Consider the following 20,255-nt stretch of genomic DNA (forward strand, 5'->3'; position numbering starts at 1 on the left):
TTTAATAAGTACAATAATATTAATTAAGTTGGTATAAATTAATAATATTTTAAAATTAAATTAAAGAATTCCCAGAGTCTCTCAAAAATGAAATGAAAAATAAAAAATGTTATAAGGCTACTAAACTTTCTTTTAGTATCACTATCTTCGTTTAAGTGATAAATTGTCCCGATAATATCGATACCATCGTCGGTGGTCAGCGCATCTCTACTGTTCTCGGCCTCTGCTTTTTGTCTGTTTTCTACCAAGCGCGAAAATGTGAATTTCGCAATTCATTTAAACTGTCCAAACTCGAGATCAGGCAGGATTAAACTTGCCCTCAAACATCCATAATCAAATATAAAATCAAGAGAACGAACTGAGGACATTTTTGTGTAACGCGTGCCCTGAATAACTGCGCAGTAAAAATCAATAACTAAGTAGCACGCATCTATACATAAATGTAAAACGCCCCAGATAAAAAGGAATATGTCCGACGAGGAGGAGGATTCCGTGTCCGAAGGCTTCTCGGCCAGCGAGGATGAATGGAAGCCGAGCAAGGACGTCAAGGGAGGCGAGTCCTCCGACGATGATGACAGCGATTTCGATGAGCTGCAGGCGGAGGGAGGAGCAGCGGGCTCCAGTGGGCGATCCTCCGCTGTAGCGGGCAAAAGAGGGTGAGAACGGGATTAGGGGTGCATTGCTCTGGTACATTTTGAAATTTTCATTCCACCTCTTCCCAGCAGCGATCACAAGCCACCAAGTGGCATCAAGGGCTCTTCGGTGAAGAAACGCAAGCCCACTGGTCAATCACTTCGCTCCAAGCTGTACAATAAGTACCGACCGCCTCCAAAGACCTTTCCCACTTCTCCTTCGCAACAGCAGGAGAACACTCCGCGGGCTTCGGGTTCAAAAAACGCAAAAACGCCCAATGAAAGCGGTTCACGGAATCAGCACGATCCTGCTGATTCCAGCAGCGAATCCAGTGTGGAAGACTACCTAGTGAATCCAGCCGATCTTGATCTGCACTCAACCTTCTTTGCCGGCGGCCAAAAAGAGAAGTCACCGGCGCCGCAATTCGATTGTAATGCGGGCATCACGAATCTTTCAGACTCCGGATCAGAGGATAACAACGAGAGCAGCTTCGAGGATAAAGCAGGCAATGCCTTCGACTTTCGCGGTCTCCTGGAGAACGCAAACAGTTTGGAGCGCACTAGGGATGCTTTAAGCAAACGAAATGTCACGGCCACTCCGCCAAAGAGCCAGGCTGCCACAATGGATGTCAATGCGCTGCTTGCATTGGGCGAGAACCAAAACTACCAGAGTGTGGAGGTGGAGGAACGTGAAGGAAGTCAACGTAAGAAGGCGGGAAGAGGAGCACCAGCAGCGCCTCCGACACTTGATGAACCGTCACGCCTCAGCAAGACGAAGTCGACGCGAATAAAGAGGCACACCAAGACGCGACCCGTGTCCACTGTGGTCGCCAACGCTGGTGATACTGATGACTCCGATTTTGAGGAAGTGGCAGGTAGGCGAAAATGCAAGTAGTTTGACAGCCAGGCTCCCGGAAGAGATGGCGTTGGCAGAAGGCAGTCGAGCATGCTTATCCAAGTTGGTTGTGGCGCTGGCATTTCTGGTATCTGATGAACAAAAATAAGCTTCCAAATTGCTCTGTATGAGACTGTGTAGTTTTGTTTGTACTAAGTTTATTTGTCGATGTGAACAGATAGAAATTACTAACTTACCTGTGCAGCTGCGGTCCAAATAAGAGCATGATTTTATATAGTGTTGGGATGTATACAAATTCTTAAACGAGTTTATAACTGTTATTATTTGTATAATAATTTGTATTGCATTTTCCGTTTAGATTTATCATATTCGAATGTATTGTCCTAGTTTGACACTAACAATTTCCCCATTTTTAACAAACAATTATACAAATCGTAGAAGATACAAGGAAATGCTTTTATTTTTACCGCAACTGTATGCTAGAATGTACATTTGGAACAGCCGCGTCAAAATAATGGCCATGAATCTACAATATACCTATTTACTGTAACATATTGTTAGTCGATTAGACTGAGAAACTAGCGTATGAGATGCTGCAGACGCTTATCTAGAAACTTGGCTTACTAACCTATTTATACCCCCTAACCATGTCATGAGTCCGTTGTACTTGGCAAACGTTTCAATGCAACATTTGTATGTTTAGCCCGAATTTGGGAGATGCCAAGCCAAAATCAAGATTCCTGCGGCATTTGCTACTTAGTTGTCCGCGAAAAGAATAATTAAAGTCTATACAATGATCGAAAGGAAAATCTATCACAAAAGCTTGTTAAAATCTTTTTTAATGTCAAAGAAATCAAATCAAATGAACATTTTTAAACGTTTTTGCACTAGCTTAAGCTCAATCTGCGTGTTAAACGGATGAAAAAAACAAAAGCATAAACTCAATGTCTACCGAATTCTGAACGTGGTTTAAATGTCTGCACACACACTCTTGATAATAATATGTTAAACTATGATATATTTTACTCAGAAAATGCATTTACTTTTATTTATTATGTCAGTTTTTATATTTTGTTTGCCACGCAAAAAAACACGTTAAAGTCCAAGAGAATCCAGTTAACCAAATCAAAATGAGATACAAAAGGATTTTAACCGCAGCCCAGTAATAGAAATAATAATTTGTAAGTGCTAGTGAAATGTCCTAGTCAACTATTTGTGTACTTACTTTATGGCAATGGCAAGTGTTTCAAAGAAATCAACAAGTAGCTAACGAATTAGAACTGATGTTTAACGAATTTACTTTAGCGAAATTGTATTCACTTAATATAAACATCTGCATGCAGAGTTTTAAATCTAATTTATTAATGATATACTCCGACAATGGGTGCAATAAATCAAATGAAACTCGTAATTTTAGCGCAATTTAGTGAATGTTGATTGTAATTAACTCGATAATTGAAATTTCAAATGCACTTTAAATGATATAAATAAATAAATGCAAATGTTGAAAGGAATCCATGCTCTCTGTCTGGGTATTTTTTGCCTGCCTTCCCTGCTGAATCCTCCCACATAATCATTGGTGCTGGACTTGCTACTATTAATATTTTTATTACCCGATTTATTTAAATTCATTAACAAATGTTTTTAAATTGGAAAACATGGATATGATCATATCCATGGATCATATTGGGAATCTAAATTTTTGTAAACTTATTTTAATAATCTTAAACCTCAATGTCGATTGAAATGTTCGAGTATTAGATACCTTACCCCTCTTATTACTCCATTTAAACAAACTCTGTCTATCACAGTTCATCATTCAGTCCAGTGTCACATCATCACCCCGATTTAAATTCCCTTTGCAGATGCAGATCTATCCAGTGACCAGGACGATGGCGAGACGCCGAACATCTCAGGGGATTTGGAGATCCGCGTGGGACTGGAAGGCCTCCGTCCTACGAAGGAGCAAAAGACTCAACACGAATTGGAGATGGCCCTAAAGCGTCGCCTTAACAGGGACATCAAGGACCGTCAGATTTTGCTGCACAAAGTCAGCCTTATGTGCCAAATAGCTCGCAGCTTAAAGTACAATCGCCTGCTGAGCGAGTCAGATTCATTGATGCAGGCTACACTAAAACTCTTGCCAAGCCGAAACGCATATCCTACTGAACGAGGAACCGAACTTAAATATCTGCAGTCGTTTGTCACGTGGTTCAAAACATCAATCAAACTGCTAAGTCCCAATTTATATTCCGCGCAGTCGCCTGCTATGAAGGAAGCCATATTAGAGGCTTTACTGGAGCAGGTGAAGCGCAAGGAAGCCCGCTGCAAGCAGGATATGATTTTCATATTCATTGCCCTTGCACGGGGAATGGGCATGCACTGTCGGCTAATTGTCAATCTCCAGCCAATGCCGCTACGTCCGGCGGCCAGTGATCTGATTCCCATTAAACTTAGGCCAGATGATAAGAACAAAAGCCAAACAGTGGAATCCGAAGGGGAAAGTGAGGATGAGAAGACTAAAAAAGATAAGAAGGCAAGGAAGCCAACAGACTCAAAGCATGAAAAAGAAAGCAGTAAGTCAACTATTTCCAAAGAGGCTGAAAAGAAAAACAATGCAAAAAAAGCTGAGACTAAACCAGTCAGTAAATTAACAACCAAGGGCTCAGACACCACGAAATCAGGTACAGTTCCGAAGGATAAAAAGGAGCAAAGTCTGTCCTCAAAATTGGTTGAAAAATCAAAACATCAAAAATCCCATACCTCCAGCAAATCTGACACTTCCTTTGAGGAGAAACCAAGTACGTCGTCCAGCTCTAAATGTCTAAAAGAAGAATATTCAGAACTGGGATTAACCAAAAAGTTATTGAAACCGACTCTATCCTCAAAATTGGTTGTAAAATCAAAACATCAATCTTCAATTAGTTCCAATAAATCGGATACTTCTTTTGAGGAGAATCCAAGTACCTCATCAAGTTCCAAATCTTTAAAAGAAGAGACAATCAAGTTATGTTCATCCAAACTGAAAGACAAAAAGGTCTTAAGCCCTGCGGAAACCAAAACTAAAGTACAGTCGTCCCTGCTAAAAAGGATCACCACTCAAAATATTTCTGAATCTGGCGATAGCAAGAAATCGAAAATGGCTCCTGTGGACACATTCTCCCCAGTGGCAGGTCGCACACGTAGAGCCGCTGTGAAACCCAAAACAGAGGAGAAACCGCAGGTGGTTGGATCACCAGTTATACCTAAACTGATGCTGTCCAAAGTAAAGCAGCTAAATGCCAAGCATAGTGATACGGAAAACGCTAGTCCTGCGGATAAACATTTGCAGGAACAGCGCAACACAAGGGAAACTCGATCGAGGAGCAAGTCCCCGAAAGTACTTATATCTCCTAGTTTCCTTAAAAAGAAACCCGACGGAGCCGATTCCACTTCAGCCCCTCAAAAGCATCAAATGGCGCCGGAAAGTAAGGCGCGAATTTCGCCAAACTTTCTGTCCGAAGCTTTACCAGCTCGCCAGCTACGAAGCCGAGGTCAAAAAGCCAGTAGTCTAGCCATTCCGCAATTAGATGGCGGTGACGATGTGCCGCTACCGAAAAAGCGCCCAAGACTGGAGAAGTTGAAAAATTCGCAAGATTCCGATGAGGTGTTTGAACCCGCCAAGCCGGTGAAAAAGGCTCCTGTACTGCCCAAGTCAGTACAGAATCTGCGAAAAGATCGACGAGTGATGTCCACAGATGATGAGGGCGGTTCCAGGCTCAATCGGAAAACGGACGCCTCTGACATGTGGGTGGAAGTGTGGTCAGATGTGGAGGAGCAGTGGATCTGTATAGATCTATTCAAAGGCAAGCTGCACTGCGTGGACACAATAAGGGTGCGTATTTATCATGTTAGATGTCATGCCCTCCATCCAGTAATTGTCTTTCGTTTTCTGCGTTTTCTGCAGAAAAATGCAACGCCTGGATTAGCCTACGTATTTGCCTTTCAGGACGATCAGAGTTTAAAGGATGTGACCGCCAGGTACTGTGCCAGTTGGAGCACCACTGTGCGCAAGGCCCGTGTGGAAAAGGCGTGGCTAGATGAAACTATTGCTCCTTACCTCGGACACCGCACTAAGCGCGATATAACAGAGGATGATCAGCTTCGCCGCATTCACTCCGATAAACCCTTGCCAAAGTCCATTTCCGAGTTCAAGGACCATCCGCTGTACGTGCTGGAGCGGCACTTGCTTAAGTTCCAGGGTCTATATCCACCAGATGCGCCTACATTGGGCTTTATCCGAGGTGAAGCGGTGTACTCCAGAGATTGTGTGCACCTCCTGCATTCTCGGGAAATCTGGCTAAAAAGCGCACGCGTAGTGAAGCTTGGCGAACAGCCGTACAAGGTGGTTAAGGCACGTCCAAAGTGGGATAAGGTATGTTGTGCCCATTTTTTTAAATGCATGTGTTTCAATTTTTTGTGTTGTACCCTGCAGCTCACGCGCACTGTTATCAAAGACCAGCCACTGGAAATATTCGGGTATTGGCAGACTCAGGAGTACGAGCCCCCAACTGCAGAGAATGGAATTGTGCCGCGAAATGCCTACGGCAATGTTGAACTCTTTAAGGACTGCATGCTGCCAAAGAAGACGGTGCACTTGAGATGTAAGAAGAATTTCTTCTCACCAATTCGTTTAAATAACCTCGACATTCAATTATAGTGCCCGGCTTGATCCGCATCTGTAAGAAGCTGAATATTGATTGTGCCAATGCAGTGGTAGGCTTCGATTTCCATCAGGGCGCTTGTCATCCCATGTACGATGGCTTCATTGTTTGCGAGGAATTCCGCGAAGTGGTCACTGCTGCCTGGGAAGAGGATCAACAGGTGCAAGTTCTCAAGGAGCAGGAGAAGTACGAAACCCGCGTGTATGGAAACTGGAAGAAACTGATCAAGGGTCTCCTTATTCGCGAGCGACTCAAGAAAAAATATAACTTTTGAATTCTTTGGCGTCTGATTTATGTTCGTATTATTGTTTCGTTTAAGGTCATTTCGATATTTTTGTATTTGAAACGTAATTTGATTCCAATAAATTGTACACTTTAGTTGTTTATAATTCGTTTATTAATCGATTGTTTAAAAGGTTTTTTTTTCGTAAATTTACATAGCATATTCGTTAACTTTACTTTGAATTTTTTGAATTCAATTTTAATTTACAAAATTATTTTGTTTTCAGAGTACGTTGAGAGATTTTTAAGATACAGAACGTTTGAGATAATAAGATTATGGTTATTTGGGTTATAGATCCGTCAATTTATTTGCATAAATTAGTATTTAGGCGCGATTTTAAATCTAAAATATAGTTTTTACAACAGCATGGAATGCATTAGCAGACTAGAGAAATAAAGCAATTTTCAGCCAAACAGCTCGCATTTGATCGTTTGGCAAAGGTGCAGATAAATATGTAATTAAATATAAATAAAACCTTAATTCAAAATAAGAAAGTACAAAATCCGTATACGTACAAAAAGAAGACTTTGGTAATACATTTGCCGTCCACCTTTAGCAAGGCAAATCTAAGCCATCGACTATGAGTTTATGTTTACATCAAGAGCTGCACTTTCATTAAATGTCAAAACTTAAAGGAAAAATTCGTGCTTCGAGGGTAAAGGGTTACCTTGGAGTCAATGTTTCTTTTAATGCCAAGATGACAAAATTTGTTTAATGTAATGGGTTTCTTGTTCGCTTAAAATTGAGAAGTTCTGCAAAACACACTCATCGAATATTTGTTAAATTTCAGTAACTCATACTTGCCAAGCTGTGATAACACTAAGGTTTCATGGAAGCGGGGTAGGATTACAAGTCCCTTAAGCAGGCATTGATGCAGGCAGGCTCGCACCCGTGGAACCCGTGGAGACAGGCCCGCTGGGCGATCTCTGGCGCTGTGGGCTGCTTTGTGCCTTGAGGTAGTCCACGAACATACGCCTGGCCTGATTAAGAACCCGAGTGACGTCGTGTTTCCTCACCATTTTATCAAAGTGCATGGCAATCTCGTTGTAGTCCATGCCTGCCTTCATGATTGTGTTTCGGTGCTGTAGCAAAAGTGTAAGACAGAGAAACATGAGGAATGCATTACCTCCACCGAATTCTGTAGGTGGAGGCAATGCGGCCGCAGTGGTGTTTACTCCACTGACTCCATTAAGATGGGTTGAACGCTGGGGGGATCGCGTATAGGCGCTCTCGTCATCTGCATTCGTGGCGATCTCCACCAAGGGCGAAACCTCCACTAGACTGGGCTCAGTGGAAATGGGCAGTATGACTTCGGGCAAACTGTTGCTGTTGCGCATTCCCAATGGACTGTGTCCGTCCATAAGTTGGCTTTCGTCGATGAATGGATTAAAGGCATGCGACTCGTTTTGCTGAACGCTATTACTCTTAGCCGCCAGTCGCTGTCGACGACGCATATGTAGCTCACTGACATCGGGACAGGTTATGATCTCGTTCTCCTTGAGATCCTCCACTAAGTCCATGGCGTCCTTGTCCAGCTTCTCGTACTCGATGTCATCCCGTTTCTCGCTCTCCGTAAAAGGCAGTCCAAAAACTTGTCGATCTAGATTCTCGGCCTCTAGGCGCAGCTCACGAGTTATGGCCGTCGTCATGGGGTAGTACTCTTGGTCGGGATCTTGATCCGGTGTATTTGAATCGTCGGGGTCGCATGGGTGATTGCTTTCCAAATCTAGCTGTAGATTGTAGCTGCTCAGTTCCTGTGCCTGCTGAATTGCCGTCGCAGCCGTGGAAGCGCTCCAACTGGTTTCCGGAAGTGAGGAAGAATCAGATTCGTCCAGGGAGCTGCCCATCCCACTCTTGGTTAGCTGAACCACGGGCTTAGTAACCGGAGTTGGACCGGATGTTTGTTGCGGCTGAGTGGCAAAACGATCGGATATACGATTCTTATTAATAGTTGCAAAATTTAGGAATTCATTGAAGTTTTTTACAAGCTTTGGCGGCATCTTCCGATCTCCATCATCTTCTCCTTCCCCATCAAAAGAGATACCAATACGACTGCTGGCCGCCAGCTTTTCCTTGAGATCCTTAAAATGGCCTCCACTGGAGGTGCTTACTCGCTTCATACTTTCACTCACTTGACTAGCATTAGTAGCTAGCTGTTTGGCGATGATATTGCTCACGGTCATAATATTTTTGTGCTGCAGCTTAGCCTTCCTGTCACTGGGGTCCTCGTCCAGATTCGAGGAAGACGAACTACACAGAAAGGCTCGTCCTGGTGAAACAGGAGGCGTGGTTTCTCTTTCTGGTGCTCTCTGAGCATCATCCTTAAACGGATTTGTCTCCAAAAAGCTTGGCGACTCCTTCCTATCAAATACATCATCATCTTCGGTCTCCTCGCCGGCGGACAAGTTTTGCTCCAACTTGACATTCTTATTATCCAAAGCGCCCTCGATCAGCGCCAGCATTTTTGACTCGTCCAGACTTTGATGGACCTTGGCCGAAGTCCGTCTGTGGCGGCGAGCAGCGGCTGTCGCATGACGCGACATATTGTCGTCCAGGCTGTGATTCAGCCGTTTTGTATTGTCCAATGCGTGACTGTTTCCCACCGAAGAACTTAGTGAGCTCAAGGAGGCTGAAGAGCTCTGACGGCGCAAAGCGCATACTTTGGTGTAGGGACTTTCACGTGGTTTGGTCAGCAGATAGGAAGGACTGGTCGGCGTAGCGCTGTAAGAGCTGGAAAATGTGCTGGCGCTATTGGGTACGGAGGTATCAGTAATGGGTACGAATTCCTGTAAGAAAACATGATCATTAGAAATTAAGCAAGAGCTTTGGGTTTCGCACTAACCTTTTCAAAGAGCGGCAGCTCTTTATCGCCATCACATCGATAGCGAAGTGAACTCCACTGCACCTCCAGCATGCGAAGGGCATCCTCAAAGGGAAACTCCCGCTTTAGCTCCAGCAGCAGCCAACGGTAACAGAAAAGTAGGTCGTCCGCCTGCTGCGACTTGAGGTACTCCCAGAACTCCGGATCGTAAAAACTTAGCGCCTCCGTTAGGTGAGCAAATTTCTGAGTCATTGCAATTCCATCCAGCATGAAGTTTCCACGCATACGTGACATTATCGCACAAAAGCAGATGTAGGCCTGTGCCTCGTCGTTCATAGTAACCAGTAGCGGGGAAGCAATGTCCGACATGCCTTGACAATACGAGACCGACGGATGGTTTAGTGCATATGTGGTGAGGATATTGAAAAGCGCAGCGATGTTCTGATTGTCGTCGCTGCCTGCATAAAATGGATGCAGGCGGTCCGTGCGCAGAACATCCTTCTTCACCATGCTGGTTACGTAAGCCAATTCACCAGCCACACTCCCTCGCTTCACGGCCGCTTTCCATGTGTCTCTCAGACGACAATACTGCTCAGACTTTCGTCGCATGAACTCCATACGCTGGTGCCCATCAAGTGCCAGTCCGTTAGCGCCACCAGGATAAACGTTAAGCAGATGTTTCCACACAACGCGTCGAAGACTGGGGTCAATGCCTCCTAGGAATATGACCCTATGCAACTCGTCCTTGCGTTGAATCTGACCCAGTGCGTCCAGAAAGAGCCGAAACTCGCTGTCGCACATGGGCGGCCGTGGCGGTAGGTTGGCCATATGCTCCTCAGATAAGTTAAACGCTTTCTGCACTATGGAGAAGGTTTTCTCCATCTGATTCAGAATGGAGCTGCCCAGCTTGGTCTGCATGTGCTGGACATATTTCTGGGAGACTCCTAAGGACTGCAGTGGTGACATAAGCTCGCGGGCGGGTACAAAAGGTGTAGGAGTTGCGGGAGCAGGCGCTCCCGATATGGATCTACCCGGGGAGGCCTCGGTCTCACACTCCCTGACCACCGTAAACGGCTTCACATCGATCTGCAGGGTGAGGCAAGGTTCTGAGGCCGTCTGAATGGAAATGTTGTGAATCCTCAGAAAAGCAGCATCCAGATCCCAGTCCGAGCGTACGGCCAGGTAGATCTCGTTGCCCGCCGGATCAAAGGCCTTGTACTTAATGGAGAAGTCCGACTTGACATCGAAGGCCTTGGCCAGCAGGGAGTACAGAACCTCCAGCGTTGTGATCTGCGGGTCCACTGAAAACTTCCGCCACTCCGGCCGAGCAGTGGGTTCGCATTTCTGTGGGCGATTTCAAGAAAATTAGATTGAGGAACACAAACTTTCCACAACAGTCCCTTTGTTGTCTCGCTTTCTGGCCACCTTTCACTTGCCTTCACTTTCACCCGAACCGCCTCCCGGGGGCAAATGCCAGCCATGTTTTCCGAGTCTGTTCTGGCCGACGACTAACTAAGTTCCATTATACCTCTGGGCGATGTCAGTATCGTAAGTATTGCTCAAAAATAAAACAATACAAAAGAAGGAAACTGAAATCAATCGACTTGATTTCAATCATCGGTTTCAGTGTGGCCGCCCTAGGGCTTTATAAATTTATCAGGGCTTCATTAAAATACCGAATTCTAAGTACACAAAACAAAAATGTTTATAATTCTGAAATATGTGTACATAGTACTAAGACTGTTTATGTGTTAAAATAATAACATCCTCATTACAAATGATAATTATAAAGTAATAACTTTCCTATTTTTAAAATTCACGTGATTCTACTTATACATACTAATTTCGTAGATAGATTTTCTTTTTAAATACATTTTTTGTATATACCAATATCATAAATTATTTAAGATCGTCTTACTTCACTTCAGAAATTAACTACTTGATGAACGAACGAATACAATTATTTCAGCTATAATATTTATTAAATTCAAATTAATAATAAAACATGTAAAAACAAAAATCTTTTTTTCATTTTGAATTGCAAAAATAATAACTTATTGGCCAAAAAAATCACGATATCACCGCCAGTCACCGTTTTGCAGCTGATAAATTCAGTATTTTCGGTATTTATCCTCCGCATTCCTTACATTTTTTAGCGTATTTTCTGGAATTCCCGAAGATCTTGTTCCGCTCTGGGCCAACGGGCACATTGCTTCGTGTATGTGTATATAAATACAAGAAGATTAGTGCAAAATTGTTGTTGTTAGTTATAGTTTTTTGCCCGCCGTGTGCTAGCAAATGCATTATATGCCCCGGCCCGCGCACTTTGGCACTACATGTTAACGGATTTCAGGCTGGCGTGGAACGAATTGGGCTGGAAAGCGGTGCGTAACGGCGGTCGTCGGAGACTTGGGTGTGTATACATGTGTATGTGTGTTACGGGCGTGTTTGTGACGTAGGCAAGCAGCAGCGAGAGAGCGAGCGAAATTCCGTAGAATCCGAAAACCATCCGATATCGTTGCTCCCAAGCCGGCTTTAATGGGTCGTCGGGGGGTGCGGTGTCTGTTCAGGGGTCGGGGGTGGAGCGGTCGGATCCACCCGCCCATTCAGTGGAGCCAGCGATAAGCCCGCAATTGAGATAACTCTGCCTCAATTTGCGAGACACTATAGTGTGTTTATCTGTCCAATTGTACTTCCTATGTGTAAGCATGTGTGCGTGTGTTTGTGTATGCGACTGTGTGCTGCAAGCTCTTCACTGATAAATTCTGCTTCTCCACTTTTTTCTCGCTTTTTAGCAACGAGCTGATGACAATGTAAGTGAAATTATTATGCAAAATAATGGTCTTAGCTTCCGCCGTCGTACGAGCTCTATATGGCCACCAAATTGCCTGTGCCCTCCGTATGTGTACATATGTAGCTACATTTGTATGTTCATATATCACTTACGCGCCTTCGCGCGACGGCGTTCTTATATCATAAATTGATATGTTAACTGCAAACTGTATTACAATGGCCCTATTATCTGGAAATTCACTGACCCTGCCCTGAATCTCGCCCAGCTATTCTTATCGATATGCTTATTTGAAAGACTTCGTCAACTCTACTCGAACTGTTTTTCAGATTGGCTAAGGTTTAATGGATGACACATCAGCACCATGGGAAAGTTACTATCAAAAATTTTCGGCAACAAGGAAATGCGAATTCTCATGCTCGGACTGGACGCGGCTGGAAAAACAAGTAAGCACATAAAGGATAAAGGATTCTCGAATTTGATTGTGCACCTGATTAGTACCCATTACCCAGTACCCATTTCCAATCCCATTTAAAAAATACTATTTGAGGCGAGGCACTCTATGTTTTGTTTTTATTCTTATTGAACTTCAACAAAATGTATAATATATATCGACCTCTGTCCTTTCAACACGTAGACAATTGAGACAGACCCGTTACTAATCGAATTCGAGCTATTTTGTTTATCCATCCTTTGCGTGTCTAAAGTAATATTGTTTTTGTCCACCCACAGCGATTCTGTACAAACTGAAACTCGGCCAATCTGTTACAACGATACCAACTGTGGGCTTTAATGTGGAAACCGTCACCTATAAGAATGTCAAGTTCAATGTATGGGACGTCGGTGGGCAGGATAAGATTCGACCGCTATGGCGACACTATTACACGGGTACACAGGGTCTGATCTTCGTCGTGGATTGTGCGGATCGGGATCGGATAGACGAGGCGCGCACGGAGCTGCATAGGATAATTAACGATAGGGAGATGCGCGACGCCATCATACTGATATTTGCTAACAAGCAGGATCTGCCTGATGGTTAGTATAGTGCTTAGGCAATTGTTTCCATCCGCTTATTCTTCTCTCTTGCAGCAATGAAACCCCATGAAATCCAGGAAAAACTAGGTTTAACTAGAATAAGAGATCGCAATTGGTATGTACAACCATCATGTGCCACATCCGGCGATGGCCTGTCCGAGGGCCTCATTTGGTTAACGTCGAACCATAAGTTATGAGAATCGTAATCGAGCACTTTCTTATATGTATGTATATGGCATGTATTATTCGAAGCGAAGCAAAAGCAAGAAATATTCTATTTTATTTATACAAAGAAAACCAACCGCAAGCGCATAGTAAAAGCCCAATTCGTAAAAACGAACGTACATAAATTACAAATGTTAAAAATGGTATATAGAAGTCAGATATATATAGTAATTATATATACTCTCAATTAACCAACCAATATTCTCACTAGTAAAAATACACATACCTACAAAATAAAAGAAGCATCAACATAAGCAGCCGGTAAATATCCGTAAAGTACATTATGCGTGAAGCACAGATACATAAAGCAAAACATCAACGGAGATTAGCCTTAAGTAAGTTTTTCTTGTAAATTATATTGATGAGACACGTAAGCAATAAGTTGAAAGCTTGTTTATTGCAACTGTTACTATATTTGACTTGAGCAAGGGTGTAACGAGTCTTAAATAAATTGTAAATAAATATTCAAATTAAAGCCCATATACAACAACAAACGAAATAAAAGAAAACACCGAACAAACAATTGAACAAACCTATAGATTGCTATTTAGATTAAAACTGAGTCTTCAAAATATAATGAAATAGTAACTGTGCCTTCCTCAATGTGTGTCTATGATCCCTCATTACTTTCCCCACTCCAACAGCTAAATTTCTCAATCTGATATCCTTCGAGACGAAGAAGGTCCCTGGATTTGCGAGCAAGGCGTTCTGACTTCAGTGTCAAACGCATTTGGTTTGTATTGTGCGCTCAATTTGAAAGGTAAACATGCCACATTCAGTGCCATAATTTGCAGGGTAAATGAGCCTGGGTAGTATACCTGAGTATGATTTGTTCAACACGGCGTTCAATAATTTACCTTTGTTTCGCAATCATCCCCGAATTGGAGAAGATAATGTTCCATGTAGTCCTAGAAACTGCTTGGTACAACCTTAAATAAATAAAATAATTTATTCTTTGTTTATGCATGTCTTATTTTATGCCTTTTACTTAAAATCAACTTACGCAACATATTCATATTAAACGCATCCGGGATCCTACGATTTTCGTTGCTTAATTATAATTATAAATTGTAAGTTAAGAAACCATTCTTCGGTTTAAAAGTAATTTTCTCTAAGTTATTATTATTACAGTTATTATAGTATATACATTATATAATAATAAGTAGAGTTCTATGATTATGTGAAGATGACGAGATGAGCGCCATCTAGCGGCAGCCACATTTATTGCCTTAGTTAATATTATTTGGTGTTTCGTTGACTGAATAAAAATCACTGTGAAAGGCGGTCTACGTAGTGACGAGCCGTTTATCGTCAATATGATTTTGTTAATGTTCTCTATTGTATGTAGAATTAAACGTTTCCGGCCTTATAAAGTATATATGTATATTATTAGTCAGGATCAATAGTCGGAGTCGATATTTTCTGTGTGCGGGATCCAAGTATGTAGTATTTCCAGGGTTTTGCGTCTACTCAAGGTGCGTGTTTGCTTTTTCCTTCGGATGCGAGTTATCTCCAGGATCCGTGGTCTCCTTATTATTTGGTTCACGAAAACAGCAGGTATAAGTTGCAAAAACAGTATTTTATTTTTTTTTCACGATTTTAAGACGGTTAAGGTATTGGGGTATTAATAGTGCTCACGATGTCCTCCATGGTGTCTGTGGTGCTCGCCAAAGCCACCTTGTCCGCCCGGTCCACCGAAACCACCTTGACCGCCATATCCTCCCCGTCCGCCACCAAAACCACCTTGTCCAAATCCAGGACCTCCTCCGAATCCTCCTGGTCCGCCACCGTAACCACCTTGTCCACCAAATCCAGGACTTCCATTGTATCCTCCCTGTCCACCAAAGCCGCCTGGTTGACCACCAAATCCTCCTTGAACACCAGGTCCGCCAAATCCACCAGCTCCGTTAAATTGAGGTCTGGCCAAAACAGTGGCCACCAGGGCAAGTACAACAATCTATAGGATAGACGAATGTAAGATCCTGCTACTTTCTTTCACATAACCAATCAAGCTTACCAGTAGTTTCATTTTGCTTTAAATTATTAAACTGAATTTCGCTCTGAAAGTGGCCTCTTTATATACCCGACCTGTAAGCGTGGACTTAACTATTCCTCGACTTTCAGATACCTATTAAGCGTACTACACTTATGGTATGAGTTGACAAACGTATGGTAACAAATGTAAACATAATAAATGTAAACAACAACAATTGTTTCGATTAGTTGTATTTAATTTATATAGCAGGGGCTATACACTTTTTACGACTTTTTTTCAAAATTAACAAGCAATATGCCAATCTAAAGCTATAAATTTATACTCTCATCAAAATGCGATTACCCTGTAAAAAATTTAAAATGTTGATAACAGAAACAGGAGGTCATTGTTTAGATGAAAACAAAACAAACGAATTGTTAATCACAGACAGCGGAACCACCAATTAGGCAGAAAGTATTGTTTTTTTTCGTTATGTTGCCTATTTGATTTCCATTTTGGGCACATGTGCGAACTTTTGATGTTAAAGGCCCTATTTAAAAAATAATATAATAATATAATGTCTGGAAATTAAATTTAAAAGGCAGATTTACGGTTTAAAACTAGACTATGAGAATAATCATATAGAAATTTTAATTTTATTATTTAGTTTAATATGTATAATTCGGTCTTATGTCTATTTGGGTTCTTATCCAGAGTACCCAGGTCAAATTTCTAAGAAAAATGCATTACGTAAAATCTTTTACAAAATGTACTGCCATATAGTCATTTTTCTAAATATTAGCGTTAAAAAAATGACCGAAAGCAGTGTTTTTCAACTTTGAAACTTTAGTGATCAGTTCCAATTCCATATTCCATATTTTGGTCATACAGATTATTAATTAAAAACATATACAAAAAATCTGTCAAAAAAGTCTTTGTTTTGTTAATACGTAACAAACAAAATGTTAATCTCAGACAGAGAAAATATACTAAATATACAAATATAGACACAATTTATAAATTTCAATTTGGAAAAAAAGTAAGTAGTATAATTTAAGAATTGCTGTTGCTCAAAAAAGACCAATTTTGAATTTCTAAAATGCATTTCTTAAACTTGCAGAACTTTATAAAGCGAATCGGCTAAAATAGCTGTGTATAAAAAAACTATTTAAAGTTTCTTTAATCGTCTGGTACTGAGATTAGTTCGGAAAATCTAAGATTAATAATTATTGCGGAAGTTCAATAGAAAGTAAATGTTGTTTGTATTTTTGGCAGATTGATGTCTATGTGTTTGAGCATAGTGTAAATATACATTGCCATGCGATAGAATACAAAATACAGTATTTTAATTTCAAATTGAATGTGAGCAATAACTGTACCTTAAAAATAAAGTCAATTTTTCAGTTCGTAAGATTTATTAATTATTTTATTTTAAATTTACTTTGTTATACTTAAAGTTGCCGTTTTAGTAACGTCCATGATGTCCGTGATGCTTGTGATGCTTGTGATGCTCGTGGTTACAGTTGTCGTGACCAATTCCGCCGGAGAATTCTCCCTGTCCAAATCGGGGCTCCTCTGCGGCATATAACTGGCCCGATTGGGGAGCTGGTCTTCCGTAGCCTCCCTGACCGCCGCCGTATCCCAACTTTTCACTCTGAGGAGCTGCATTGCCATATCCTCCCAAACGTCCTTGGCCCGAGAGTCCAACTGCGAATTCATTAGGGGGCACGGGTTCCCCATATCCTTTCTGTGCACTGCCGTATCCACCCTGACTGCCGCCGTATCCCGCCTGTCCAGTCACTGGAGCGGGTTGACCATATCCACCCTGCACGCTACCGTATCCTCCTTGCCCGCCACCGTATCCTCCCTGTCCGCCACCGTATCCACCTTTCCCGCTCGGGGAAGCCGATCCGCCGTATCCGCTTGGCGAGCTGCCGTATCCACCTTGCCCGCTCTGGGAAGCCGATCCGCCGTATCCGTTTGGCGAGCTGCCGTATCCACCGTGTCCGCTCTGAGGTACGGATCCTGCACCCCACTGCGCGGTTGCTGCTCCGTCGTATCCCGGTCTGGCCAAGGTAATGCCCATCAGGGCGAACAGGACAACCTAAAGGGTAAATAAATTGAGGATAATGTTAACTTCACTGACCACTAGCTTAATCACCATTAATTTCATTTTGATATTTTTTTTCGAACTGTAGTCAATGCCAAAGAGTGTCTTCTTTTATACCCAAGCTAGTGGGCATTACGTTTCGACATTGAGTTACCTGTTATGGACTTTCATTGATTTTAATTCTGTTTATATTATGTCCTGGTAAATAAAGGATATATAATATTTCCTTCTAAAGGAAAAACTTCGTTGATATATTAAGCAATAACTTTTCCGGACCTCACCTTTCTCATATTCCGGAATCTAAATTGTAGGTACATCTTCTTAAGCACAAATTCCCAATCAACTACGTCTACCCTGTGGAAAATCCCAAATTTTGATGGCGCATGAGGTCAATGATTAGTAGAAAAATAAAACAAAATTTTGGACACGGACAGAGAATGCTGCGATTAAGCGAGTATATTAACCTTAAGAATAAGTGGTATAATCCAACTTGTAACAAGGGCAAATTAAAAAAAAATTTATTAAGTTTATTATCGCTAAAAATGTAACTTTATTACTGGCCTCGATTCAACGCTTTAAGTTTGTGATAAATTTTCGAATACATTTCAATATATTTTGCCTAGAACAATTTATAGATAAGCTAAAAATAAATTATTTTTGAATTTGTAATCTCAAACAGTCTGTTTATATGTATGTATGTTTGGTTTGATAGAACGAAATTAAAACACTTGAGATTACATTTTGGCCGATAAGCGGCACATGTTTACTTTCGTGTATACTTTATTTAATTTTATGAAACTAACGAAGAATGTTAGATAAACGTTTGCGCTTTAAAAATACAATAGTAACTACCAAATACAGTTCCTTGTAATCCCGCTTTACCGGAACGTAAATCAAAGATACAAAGTGTCTGAATGTTGAATAAAAGAGGCAGTCCATGAATTTTGATTGATTAAATAAAGTGCACTGCACTTGATAGGGTTTGCCACCCACCGCCCTCTTCAGTGGGTGGCACTCGCAGAGATATGTCGGTGTGGGTGGGTGTACAAGTATTCGTGTATGTATCCTGGCGATGCGAAATGTCGCCGTTCAAATGTCAAGAACCAACCCCGTCGTCTCTGCTTGTCCTGCTCGCACGATGTCGTTGCTCTCGCTCGCACCGACAGGCTTCACGTTTGCACGGCTGTTACAGGATAACGCAACTCTCCCTCTCTCTCTGTCTTTCTATCTCGCTCTCGTTCGCTCCTCCCTCGACGTGGTGGGCGTGGCCATGCTGGCAAAGCGCTTTGACTTTTGCATTTGTTCACTTTTGTCCCGAGCATAAACTTCTGCCAGCCGCAGCTGCTCTCTGGCTTTCTCCCCCGCGAAGAGAGCGAGATTGCAGAAAGGAGCGAGGGAGGGAGCTGCGGGGAGGGGCTGTGGCTTGCCAGGATCCTGACTGTTGTATTCCGACATCTCATTTGTTACAAAGTTAATGTCGGCGCATTAAGCATGGCAAAAGCCCCACAACAAAATCGGGGAGCACAACGGAGTGCCCATGCCGCCCATTTTGGTCCTGCGAGCAGCATTTATCGATTATTGGATTAGTGGACCCGGGACCACCTCTAGCTCTCTCTTTCCTTTCATACACAAAGCCAGAAATAACAGAGCCTTGCTTAAATCCATAAAATTATAATGTATAGAGAGTAAATAAAAATGTGTATGCATAAATAAGACTACGTAGAGCATTAAATAGAACATCATTACACATTACATTAAGTTTGACATTTAAAATATTTTAAGGTTATACCTTCGAAAATTTAAAAACCCATTTCTGGGCTTTTATATTTATTCTATCTTCAGCATATTTTCACGAACAATTCACAAACTTGAAAGACTGTTTCCAGGAGGCTTTTTAAAATTTGTTCAATCTTAATATAATACAAGCCTTTCTTCTTACTTCAATTTCTTGTACAAATAATAATGCGAATCTAAATATGTACATATATATTATTATGATGTATGATGATATGACATCAGGAAGTTATATGAAAAATGATTGTGATATTAAAGTTAAATAAAATCTCCCATCAAATTAAAAAATATTAAATAACAAACAAATTATATTATTAGCATTCAGTTTTTAAAACTCCTTTGGTTATACATATGTGCACTTATATATTCTTGATTTAGATCCAAGTACACCCACAGGCACCAGCAGAAACATTTTCTTCTTCAATTCAATTACAGTTTACTGGGTGGCGGCAATTTCTGGGTGGAAGTTGGGGCTTTTAGGGGGCGGTTAGAATACGAGGCCAAGAGTGACGTCGTTGGCAGAGGGTCAAGAAGGGGGCGAAACTGTTAGCGGGTGGATCGAAGGGCAGGACGAGGCAAGCTCGAAAGCGCCGACATCACAAAGGGTATTATAAAACAAAAACAAAATGTCAAAACCCAAGACGATTATACGAGCGCCAGCCGCGCAGCTGCGTCATTCGTTTCATGGTTGTATTGGTGGGGCGCCACCATTGCTCTGCTCCACTTCCGCTCTCCCGGCCACTTCCGTTTCCGCTCCCCGCCGTCGCTCAGCTTTTTTGAGTCATGATGGCGACCGGACGTTCTCTGCTCTTTCGAGTGCCTTGGTGTGTGTGCTTGTGTGTGTGCGCAGAGAGCGCAGAGCCGGGTGTTTATTGGAGATTGCGATTGCGGCTTGGCTTACCCACACTCGCAGGGCCGCACACCAACACACTAACACTAACAGCGAGGACAAGCTCCTGCCGCAGCATCAAGAAGGAACGAATCAAAGCAAGCCAACAAGCAAATGCGCCACCAGAGTTGCCACTAAAAG

The 20,255-nt window shown here is 42.1% G+C and overlaps 5 protein-coding genes across 11 annotated transcripts; 2 read left to right on the forward strand and 3 right to left on the reverse strand.

Moving 5' to 3' along the window:
* The first annotated feature begins 211 nt into the window (after positions 1-211).
* Positions 212-6,592, forward strand: LOC117138417 (DNA repair protein complementing XP-C cells homolog). Of its 3 annotated transcripts, XM_033300516.1 has the most exons (7): positions 212-656; positions 723-1,507; positions 3,354-4,046; positions 4,086-5,362; positions 5,435-5,902; positions 5,963-6,131; positions 6,188-6,592. In XM_033300516.1, exons 1-7 carry the CDS (start codon positions 469-471, stop codon positions 6,463-6,465), a joined length of 3,858 nt encoding a protein of 1,285 aa, XP_033156407.1. In that variant the 5' UTR covers positions 212-468; the 3' UTR covers positions 6,466-6,592. The 3 variants fall into 3 exon arrangements, with proteins under 3 accessions (XP_033156407.1, XP_033156405.1, XP_033156406.1); XM_033300514.1 differs by having other exon boundaries at positions 3,354-5,362; XM_033300515.1 differs by having other exon boundaries at positions 726-1,507; positions 3,354-5,362.
* Positions 6,593-7,137: 545 nt separating this feature from the next.
* LOC117138419 lies at positions 7,138-10,922 on the reverse strand. 2 transcript variants are annotated; one of them, XM_033300518.1, is made up of 4 exons: positions 10,732-10,922; positions 9,317-10,639; positions 8,460-9,260; positions 7,138-8,384 (listed from the first exon to the last, which is right to left on the reverse strand). In XM_033300518.1, exons 1-4 carry the CDS (start codon positions 10,774-10,776, stop codon positions 7,332-7,334), a joined length of 3,222 nt encoding a protein of 1,073 aa, XP_033156409.1. In that variant the 5' UTR covers positions 10,777-10,922; the 3' UTR covers positions 7,138-7,331. The 2 variants fall into 2 exon arrangements, with proteins under 2 accessions (XP_033156409.1, XP_033156408.1); XM_033300517.1 differs by having other exon boundaries at positions 7,138-9,260.
* Positions 10,923-11,483: 561 nt separating this feature from the next.
* On the forward strand, positions 11,484-13,949 carry LOC117136953 (ADP-ribosylation factor 6). 3 transcript variants are annotated; one of them, XM_033298103.1, is made up of 5 exons: positions 11,484-11,708; positions 12,091-12,108; positions 12,416-12,532; positions 12,819-13,121; positions 13,176-13,949. In XM_033298103.1, exons 3-5 carry the CDS (start codon positions 12,451-12,453, stop codon positions 13,316-13,318), a joined length of 528 nt encoding a protein of 175 aa, XP_033153994.1. In that variant the 5' UTR covers positions 11,484-11,708; positions 12,091-12,108; positions 12,416-12,450; the 3' UTR covers positions 13,319-13,949. The 3 variants fall into 3 exon arrangements, with proteins under 3 accessions (XP_033153994.1, XP_033153993.1, XP_033153996.1); XM_033298102.1 differs by lacking the exon at positions 12,091-12,108; XM_033298105.1 differs by lacking the exon at positions 12,091-12,108 and having other exon boundaries at positions 11,484-11,679.
* Positions 13,950-14,906: 957 nt separating this feature from the next.
* On the reverse strand, positions 14,907-15,392 carry LOC117136954 (WW domain-containing protein C660.06). The gene is made up of 2 exons (XM_033298106.1): positions 15,364-15,392; positions 14,907-15,303 (listed from the first exon to the last, which is right to left on the reverse strand). Exons 1-2 carry the CDS (start codon positions 15,373-15,375, stop codon positions 14,971-14,973), a joined length of 345 nt encoding a protein of 114 aa, XP_033153997.1. The 5' UTR covers positions 15,376-15,392; the 3' UTR covers positions 14,907-14,970.
* Positions 15,393-16,682: 1,290 nt separating this feature from the next.
* On the reverse strand, positions 16,683-17,508 carry LOC117136513 (glycine-rich cell wall structural protein 2). 2 transcript variants are annotated; one of them, XM_033297457.1, is made up of 3 exons: positions 17,483-17,508; positions 16,763-17,425; positions 16,683-16,700 (listed from the first exon to the last, which is right to left on the reverse strand). In XM_033297457.1, exons 1-2 carry the CDS (start codon positions 17,492-17,494, stop codon positions 16,787-16,789), a joined length of 651 nt encoding a protein of 216 aa, XP_033153348.1. In that variant the 5' UTR covers positions 17,495-17,508; the 3' UTR covers positions 16,683-16,700; positions 16,763-16,786. The 2 variants fall into 2 exon arrangements, with proteins under 2 accessions (XP_033153348.1, XP_033153347.1); XM_033297456.1 differs by lacking the exon at positions 16,683-16,700 and having other exon boundaries at positions 16,718-17,425.
* Positions 17,509-20,255: the final 2,747 nt, after the last annotated feature.

This window comes from Drosophila mauritiana, chromosome 2R (genome assembly GCF_004382145.1).
Source record: "Drosophila mauritiana strain mau12 chromosome 2R, ASM438214v1, whole genome shotgun sequence".
NCBI lineage: Eukaryota > Metazoa > Arthropoda > Insecta > Diptera > Drosophilidae > Drosophila > Drosophila mauritiana.